The 9,796-nt window shown below is 38.3% G+C and overlaps 1 protein-coding gene across 7 annotated transcripts in view; it reads left to right on the forward strand.

The window, feature by feature from the left end:
- The window catches only part of CASK (calcium/calmodulin dependent serine protein kinase), a 206,662-nt gene extending 197,188 nt beyond the window's left edge, over nt 1-9,474 (forward strand). For 4 of the 7 annotated variants that reach the window (XM_021407417.1, XM_021407442.1, XM_021407434.1 and 1 more), the window contains 3 exons: nt 756-958; nt 2,906-2,989; nt 8,067-8,243. In XM_021407417.1, the coding sequence (XP_021263092.1) occupies nt 756-958; nt 2,906-2,989; nt 8,067-8,243 (464 nt within the window). Of the gene's footprint in view, nt 1-755; nt 959-2,905; nt 2,990-8,066 lie in introns of all 7 variants that reach the window. The other 3 variants (XM_021407408.1, XM_021407427.1, XM_021407449.1) reach the window with 1 other exon arrangement.

Raw genomic sequence — 9,796 nt, forward strand, 5'->3', positions numbered from 1 at the left:
CCATGTCTCTCTTGTCCTGGGGAAGCCCAGAACTGGACCCAGCACTCGGGTGGCCCCACCAATGCTCAGTTACAGAGGAGTGAACACCTCCCTGCACTTGCTGTCAGCATTTTGCCTAATGCAGTCCAAGATACTGTTAGACTTTTTCACAGCAGGGGCACATCACTGGTTCATGTTCAACTTTCTCCAGCCTGTTGAGATCATCCCTCTGGGTGGCAGCATGACTGCCACTCCTCCTAATTTTGTGTCATCTCCCAGTTGGTGAGGGTGCACTCTGCCCCATCATCCAGATCATTAAAGAAACGAGATTGGGCCTAGTATTGGCCTCTGGGGTAAAATGGGGCCCTAGGACTTAGGGGATTTTAAGGCAATGGTTTAGAAACTATAAGAGCTGTGAGATCAGGCCTGTCAAACAAAGATAAGAAGAAATTGTAGAAGAGAAGTTTGTTTGCTGTTCAAAGCAACTAATAGAATCTCACCATCTTCACCAAATAAAGGTTAATTATAGCCTTCTGTTCTTCCTCTTTTTTTTTTATCTTTTCCACATCCCTTAGTCTCCTGCTTTCCCCAACGCATCCCCCAACCTTCTGCTTTTCCTAGACTTTGTCATTCTGACTCCACTCAGCTCACACTTCATTGTTCTACATATGAATTAACAGGCTATATCATTCAGTGAATAAATACTGATAAACCACTCAATATGCCATGTGTAAGCCTAGTACTGCTTTTGCATTAAAAATATATTTTATTTTCAGACACAACCCGACCTCCAAAGAAAGATGAAGAAAATGGAAAAAATTACTACTTTGTATCACATGACCAAATGATGCAGGATATATCAAACAATGAATATTTGGAATATGGCAGCCATGAGGATGCAATGTATGGGACAAAACTGGAAACAATACGAAAGATCCATGAGCAGGGACTAATTGCAATACTTGATGTAGAACCTCAGGTAACTTATTGGAAGTATATGAAAATAGGACTTGTCACAAATCCCTCAACATTATTTTATTGAGATATATTTATTTTCATCAATGATTGTATACTAGTTAGGACTAGATATGACCAGATCAGTGTCATTACTTTAGAAACTCCTTTCTGTGTTACAGTATTATACTTTTCAAAAGAGGAAAGGACAGAAAATTAGGCTCTCAAGAAACAAAAAGGTTGTTCATTTATTATGTAAAATCTTCAGTGAAAAATTCTGGTATATTTCCTTTGAAACATCTATGTAATCGTGACTTTTAATTCACATTGATGTGTTTTTATGTTTTGTTATGTGGAACTACATGAATATGGACAAAAGTGATGTTTATATTACACAAGCTCATCAAAGGAAACAGGAGGAAAGAAATTAAAACTGTGACCAGGGTTAACTATTTATTTTTGCTTGCTGCTTTCCTCTTTGATTCAAAAATTCAAATAGTTTAAGAACAGAAACAACTAAATTATTTAGCACAGTTCACATAGTATGCTGATGTAGTACTGCTCTGAAAAATAAAATCCTGCATTGAACGACTTTTGGAGAAAGCAGCATTTATCATTAGTTTAAATGGAGCAGCTGTTAAAAGTGAGATCTCTTGATAAACCTTTTCAACTTGGATTGTTCAGAAGTAGTACAAGCCTCAGAAGCCATTTTAATCTTGATTAGAGTGTATTTACATTTGGTAACAGCCAAACTAATTCACATTTGGTAACAGCTGCTTTTCCTGCACTTCCGCCAACAAAGAGCAAGCCTCTTTACCAACTTCCTCATGCATCTGTCTCAGCTCTTTTATGCCAACATGTCCATGGATCTATTACTAGCTATCTTACACCACTTGCCTGTTTTTCTTTGGTACTCCTAGTTATGTGAGTCTCCATGACATTCATATAAGGGGTTCATCCCTTCTGTTTTGAGGATCTTGAAGGACATAAGTCACTCTGAAAGTAATGTCTCCTATTTATTTCCATGGAAACTCCAGCAGATACAAAGAGCACAATAACGCTATTTGATAGAGCAAATTCTCAGCTACAAAACACTCCTTTTTCCAACATAGTCACCACTGTTAGCTATGCATTTTCACCACTGATGAACAAGAGCCTGCATGGCCATCAGGAACATGGCTTGTCTTTCTCATCACTGTTGCCACTGCTGAAATGCTCCACCCACCACTTCACTGTGCTCAGAGCCACCATTTGGTGTCCATAAATGTCCAGTAAGTGTCAATGAATGCCACTGGGTTTTGTCAGACCACCCCTCTGCTGCCATCTGTTGCACAGCAACAAAATGTAACAGAATATTGGTGGGAAGGTTCAACCTCTACTTCCATCCCACCAAAATCTGCATCTGATGTTGTAAGCCAATGTAATAAAGTAGGAGACATTGCTTTCAGAGCAGCCCTCATATATGGGTTTCAAGCACCAGAGATTAAAACCTCACTAGGCTGGGAAAAAGGAAGGATTGCTTTTTAAAAAGAAAACTGTTGACCTTTAGTGTTCTCGCTTTCTTGTCCACATATTTGAGTTGAGCTAAGGTATGTTTACTTGCTGTTCTACGCTTCAGTCTGTAGCTTGAAGCAAAGTTTCACTTACAGCAGCTGAGTTACAGCTGAACCAAGGTTTTAATAAGAGCACTCATCTTTTGCATAGCTCAGGAGTGCAGTGCTGTGTTTACTGCATTAGTGCTATGCTCACTATTCCTCTTAACTTTTTAAAGACCTCTCATATCATATTTTCATTTGCTTCAGAAAACAAGGAAAAAAAAGCATTGGCATGTAGAACAAATCAGACAAGAAAGAATAAATATTGAGTAGATAAGTCATGATTTTGTATCTTCTGCTTACGTGACTGAACTTTTTTGACATTGACTGTTGGGGGATTCTTTTCAAGCATCTGATTTTTTTTCCTTTTACCCTAGGCATTGAAGGTCCTGAGAACTGCAGAGTTTGCTCCTTTTGTTGTTTTTATTGCTGCACCTACGATTACCCCAGGCATTAATGAGGTATGGCATCTTACAGTCTAATGTCTTATCAGAGGTAGAATTAAGGATGGGATTCAAAGATGCAGATATGAGTTTCCTTGTCTGTAACTGGAGAGGTAGAAGGACAGTTGAAGGGCAGCATTATTAAGTCAGTTGAGATGTATTCATTCTTTAATAACTGATATTTCTAATTGAAAATATGATTTTCAAGTTAAAGGACCCACATGATGTATTCTCAATATATATATTATTCTCTTTATTCCCTGCCCTACCCCAAAGATTCATTTCCAAATCCTTGACAAATCGTTACTACAAATTACTCAGTTAACGAAAGTTGCTCAATTCTGAGTTGCAGAGCTAGCACTGGATTACAGCTGGCATGAACTGAAGAATGGATCTGCAGTGTCATGCCACCTTTATCTTGTAGTTTCTGGCCAGCAAATACGTATCAGAAATAGGCTTCTTAATTTCAAAGATCATTCTGTCAAGAATTGGACATTAGCTTTTACCAAAGGGTTAATTGCTTGTAGAATAATGTTAAGTGTTCATGCAAGTACACATCCTGAATTTCCTACTTAGTTTTTGTGGAGTTTCACGGCTGCTACTGATTTCAAAGAGGCTATCAAGCTATTCTGCTTTTAGCTCACAACAGGGCAAACAGTGTTTATACAAACACTTGATCTGCTCAGGCTTTTCAAACTCCATTACTAAGGTATTTAATTAATTGGATTTGAGCATGAATCTGTTCCAGACCTCCTAGATGTCCCTTTTTCACACAAAAATGAAGTCAGAAGCCCTATCTCTACAGCTGTTTCCATAGAACTGTAATTACAATATCACAAATACAAAACTACAGCATCCCTATAGTGGCTTGCAGGAAATTAGGAGCAAAATAAACATATTTAAATGCAAATACAATCATAATCATCCTTCAGGGTAAGTGAAGAGCAGAAAATACTGGCCTTATGCTGCAGTTTTACTGGCAGCTGAGGCATTCTCCTAGTTCACTGTTGCTGAAGGGAGTGGTTCTCTCTAGTTTGCGTCTGGATTGGTACTGCCCATCTGCATTGGCCACAGCACATATCAGGTCCTTTAGTGAGCTACTGTTGCTCTGAATTTGGGTTTTGTCAGTTTGCAAGCAGCTCAAAAAGGCTCTGACAATCACCGATGCCAGAACAAACACTGAAAGCATACAGCCAATAAAAGAGATGGGAGGGAGAAGAAGGAGCTTTTCACTTCCACATCAGTGAATTATGTCATTTCATTGTGTCTTGTGACATTACCTAATAAATGTCACAACGATATTAACTGTCTTAGGACATAAAAATTAGCAATTCTAGTGAAGTGACAGTTTGTCTAACTGCTGATGTCGGCATATGCTATAAATCAGTATGATCTTGCAAGAACACTACAAATTTGTATTCCACACTGAATGTACCATTGTGCAAGCAAATGGCATAGCATCACTTTTAAAAATATATATTCTTAAGATGTGCCAATCATTGCATTTACAGCAGTGCTAAGGAGACCAGGTATGCTGTAGAATTATGTAATTACCTGGTTCTGTTACTCTGTATCTGTGTTTCAGCTCCCAAATGGTCTTTCGCAGCCTCACTTACTTGCCAGCAGTATTCACCTTATGGTCTTCTAGCTGTAGGATACAATACAGAGAGATTCGAGGCAGTTAATGTGTCAGAGAAAATGTTCTCCATGGCACACTGGGAAGAGGACAGAAATGTACCTTTTGTAGTAGTGGTGGGGAAATATATTTCTTAGCCACGGACACATTAATAGAAGTTGGATACTACATTCTAAATATTTGCATTCATGCTCTAAGACTGTGTCTTTTTTTAAGTTCTTATGACTGAAGTCACTGTGCACACAGAGATCCTCAGGCATATGAGGATATGGGGCCACATTTAAATGGCATGCTATTTTATGAATCAGTTAAATTTAAGGAAAGGGGAGGACAGGAAATGGTAGTAGCAACAGACTTCACCAAAATACAGCGTCCTATTTTCCAAGATTTATTCTGCTGCATGAAGAGAGAAGTGCAAGTTATGTCTGCACATTAGCAGCCTGTGTGGCAGCAAACAAGATTCCAGAGTGTGTGTTTCATATTTCCCATTCATTCTTACTTTTGGAAAGCTTCATATGCACATTGAGTATCCCTTTCTGTTTATCCTCTTATCCTGCTTTGTTTATTTTACATACACCTTTTGAGAACACTTCTATAAATGACTGTCCTTTTTTCCCCTTATGCTTTCTTGAATTTCATCTTTTCTTTTTTTTTTTTTCATTTTCCTGCACTCGTACTAATTGTACATAGCTGCCAAAATGGTGCAGAAAATTGCCTGTAAGTACCAGCTAGGGGATGACAAGGTAGTTCTGGTTATTTTAGTAGTTTTAGAATGTAGATTTGCTCATTCACATTCAAGGTTACTTTTGGGGATAAAAATTGAATACAGTAAGGCTTTAGATATCTGTGCTGTAATAGCTGTAAGGATTATTTGCTAAGAAGAAACAAGAAAGTAAAGTTTCTACTATTAGAGCTGTACATTTGAACATCATGGTAAAAATCAAAGCGAAGACCTGGTCTTAAAGGCAATTATCTTGAGGTGCTTTAGCCTACTGTAGAACAAACAAAATACCTCAGCAATCAAGGAAGGAATTAGTAGGAATTAGGAAATGAAATATTATACTTGATGACTGAGTGTGGCGTTGCATTATAAGCAATTCTACAAAGCACAAAACCAATTTGAATCATATAGGAAATCTCAGTATACCCACCTATCTCATCGCAAAGAAAATTTAAATCATGTTATTAGTATGGTAAAACAGAGAGAGGAGAGAGCATATCAGGGAACAGCTGAGTAGTTCCTCTCTCCTCTAGTTGTTTTCTGTCTTCCCATTCAGCAGCAAAGAGGAATTAACAAGCTCCACTCTTTTTATTCAAATATTCATTGAGCGATGTGTGACTTCTTTCTCCTTTCCAATAGCTAAAAAATAAAAGAAGTCTTTCTGAAGGAATTTTTCTCAATTTCAACAGAAATTGCACGATTTTCTTCTCTTTGAACAAAATTGGCAAATTCTTTGTAAGCTGTTCACAGCCTTACAAGGAAGTACCAGTAATTTGTTAGCCTGTGCTTTTCATAAAATGGCAACTATTGTCCTATGTACTTTAAGGCAAAAAAAAAAAAAAGAGCCCTCAGAGAAACATCACTGGTGACCATTATGCACGTGCAAGGGATTTCATGGATGAAAGTCATGTTTCACTCCTTTCTGTCCCAGGTTTGCTGGAAATTGAAATAGGATTAGGAAAGCAGACTGAACGCTAGTGATAGGGAAGAAAAGTCTCTTCCAGATAATGAACACACTGCAGCTGGTCCCATATGTAGTACCTGTTACATGAGAACTGAGGGTGGAAGAAGAGGCAGACATTCTGCTCCCTACTGTGAAATTAATGAAGTTGTAGTCATTCATTTGTCTGTCTTCAGCTATCTGAGCGTTTTGGTAAATATCTTATTCCTTGGCACTATTGAGAGTGCAGCTGATGGAGGTGATTCTTCTTGAGAATGTTCTGGGATTTTCGCTGTTCAAGACTTAAGAGATTTTAAGGGAATTGACAAGAATAGCACACGCTGCTATTTTCTACAGAAGTGCTGAGCTTTGCTATAGGTGCATGGTGCTCCATAAAAGGAGCATGCCCTATACAGAAGTGTGTGGGAGAAGTATTTGGCTGACCCTGAATGAGATCTTAAGAGATTATCAGATGGAGGCCACATTCACACCCCATCTGGGGCTGCAGCTTCGGAAAGAAGCAGAACTGTAACTTGGTTCAGAAGGTACCCTCCGGAAGCGGTTGATTTCATGGTGTCGGGGAAGGAGAACTGTCTCAACGCAGGTTATTCCCAGAGGATCTGAAAGCCACCATTTCACATCAACGTGTCACTATAGCTACAAATGCTTGGGAAGTTTAAACAAAACACAAACCAAAAAAAAAGCAAGGTGTGGGAGAGGTATCTCATATTAGGTGGATACAGTTTTGTTCCCAAAATAATTTCTTGTGACACGAGCTGTAGACACTGCTTTTATATCTAGAACTGTTTCAATAAATTGTATCCCAGTTGAGTGAGCAAGTAGCGTGATAGTACAGATACTAGTACAGCAGAAGTCTATTCTGTTCATATCTGACAACCTCATTTCCACTCCAAACGTGGGGAGGGAAGGAATTCATGTGGCTATTTCAAAGTTCCTAAAAGCAGGAAATGATTATTTAATTTTGTAGGGAATTTGCAGGAAGGGAATTTGGGCGTACAACATGATCACTACAGGATCCTAGAGGGAAGCCTTTTGCAGTCTCTCTGAAATGCAGGCCCAGCTAGCAAGCCCACAATGGTAGCATTGCTAGCTACAGAGAATTAGGCATCGCACCTACCAAACAGGCAGCAGCTAATCCCATAAGGAATGGACACGGAGCCAGGGGAAGTGCTGAGCCTGTGGTGGCTGACCCTTCTCGAGTGTGGACCATGGTGCTGAGTCTTCAGTACAACATGCTAAGAGATGCCGGAAGTGAAATAGGAAATACTGAAATAGGAGCTGCTGGGCAACATGGAGTGAGAACTTCCTCATCAGCAAATGGTGTTTAAAGAAAGTAAACCCAGAAGACTGATGCTGAACAGTGAATTGTTACCAAAACTGAGAACAGCTGATAATTGGCAATATACCCCATCCTGTTTCTTGTGCTCTTACCTGGACAAGGCCAAGTAGCTTGAATTTGTGCACTTTGTTTAACTCATGTACGGTCTCTTTAGCTCCATGTCTGTGCTGCTTTTATTAGCTTTCATCCTTGCCTTTTTAGTTCTAGACCTGTGTTTTGTCTCAAGTAACATCAGTAAATGGCTTGTGTTTGAATGTCAGCTTCAAGACAGAAATTGTGTTATTTCTTTTAATTTCCAAAGAATTAGACAGGGTCTCTAGACCACTTAAGCTTTTTGGCCTGTTTTCTTCTCTGTAAGCAACAGCTAGAAAGCTGTTGTTCAAGTAAAGGAAACGATCCAACTTACCTCTCCCATTTCCTTTTCTCATCACTGACTAGGATGAATCTCTTCAGCGCCTGCAAAAGGAGTCTGAAATCTTACAGAGAACATATGCACACTACTTTGACCTAACAATTATCAACAATGAAATCGATGAAACAATCAGGCACCTGGAGGAAGCCATTGAGCTCGTTTGTACAGCGTCGCAGTGGGTGCCGGTGTCCTGGGTCTATTAGGCCACTCGCGAGATAATTGAAAAAGCCTGGCATTACTGGGAACCACCTCATACATGGAAAACCTCTTCGTTATTGACCTTGTGTCAGCAGGTCTTGGCCCCTAGAGACTACCTAGATGTAGTGTGACCTAAATTTATAATTATTGTCATGTCCTAATAGATAGGAGGAGGGAAAAAAAAAATTAAACACTAATTTAAAGAGACAGTATCTTTTTTTTTTAATCATTTCTCCTAAACTTTAATAAAGTGTATCTTTAAATGTATGTATTATTCAGTCCTTTGGAATGTTATATTTTTGGAAATCATAGCTTTTTATTTCAAGGGCCCCTAAAAACTGCACAAAATAGATGCTGCTTTCTATAATCTATTTTAATAGTAATAATAATATGATTCTGTTACCTTAACTTGGGGGTGGAACACTACATTCTTTTTAGAGTCTGATTTTATGGATTGGAATACTTTCCTTTATTTATTTGAAATAATTAGTCTAGTGGTTACGAAACAAATTCATAAATTTTAAAGGCCTTTCTTCGCTTTTTTTTTTTTAGGATAGTATTTTTAAGTACTTTTGCGTAACATCCAGATAATGTGATACTGTCTCTTTGAAGAACTCTGTAAAACTTTTAGAAATTTGAAATTGGGTCTTGACTCTTAATGCATGTGGACAGTCGCAAGCGTTCATGCCGTTGGTGTATCTGTGTTGAAAAAAAAACTGTAATCTACAGCAAAGTACATTCCGTTCATGGGAAAACGTACCCAAGGGAATAAAGTAAAAATATTATTCTGACTAAGTTGTAAACCTATGCACATCCCTTGCATTTTGGGCAACTTTATAAAAAAAAAAAAAAGAAAACTGATTTTTATTAATAATAATCATGTAGTGAAATGTGTTTGTAATTTTGTCTCAATTTAATTTGTTGTAAGGTGGGAGGGGGCAATTACTGGTTTCACCATTTCAGATCTGTGTTGTCTGAGAGTATTAACGTTTTAATTAAGTTTAAGCAAAGAAATGCTGATTTTTAATATGTATGTAATTGTTTAAAAATGCACACATTTTAAAAGAAAATACTGTGCAATGAAGAAACCAGTTTAGGCATTGCTATAAACTTGACTATTCCAAAAGACTCATCTAAAACAGCCCTGTAAATTCCTTCAAAATGGTAATTGACGCTACAGTCTGACCAAGTTTTTTTATTTTAAATATACTTCCTTTTATGTGTTCAACAACTGAATGCTTTTGGGTCCTTCATTTCATCGCAGGGAGTTCCAAGAACAAATCAGTGCCTCTTGCAGCGAGAAAAGGTTTCTTGAAGGCTGTTCAGTGAAGGCCCTGGCAGAGGAGCAGAGTGGCTCTGCTTATCCTTTCTGAGCACAGCTTAGAATCAGAGCAGAGCCAAGGAAGAAAAAATAATTAAATGTGCTAACTTTATGTTTTGTTTCCCTTCTTCATGCCCCCACCAGCCCAGATGGCGTACATTTTTCCTGAAAATGCTTAACAGAAGCAAGCATTACTGCTTCTTTGTAGGTGTCAGAAATGTTCCGTACCACGGTTTG

The sequence above is a fragment of the Numida meleagris genome, chromosome 1 (assembly GCF_002078875.1).
Source record: "Numida meleagris isolate 19003 breed g44 Domestic line chromosome 1, NumMel1.0, whole genome shotgun sequence".
Classification (NCBI taxonomy): domain Eukaryota; kingdom Metazoa; phylum Chordata; class Aves; order Galliformes; family Numididae; genus Numida; species Numida meleagris.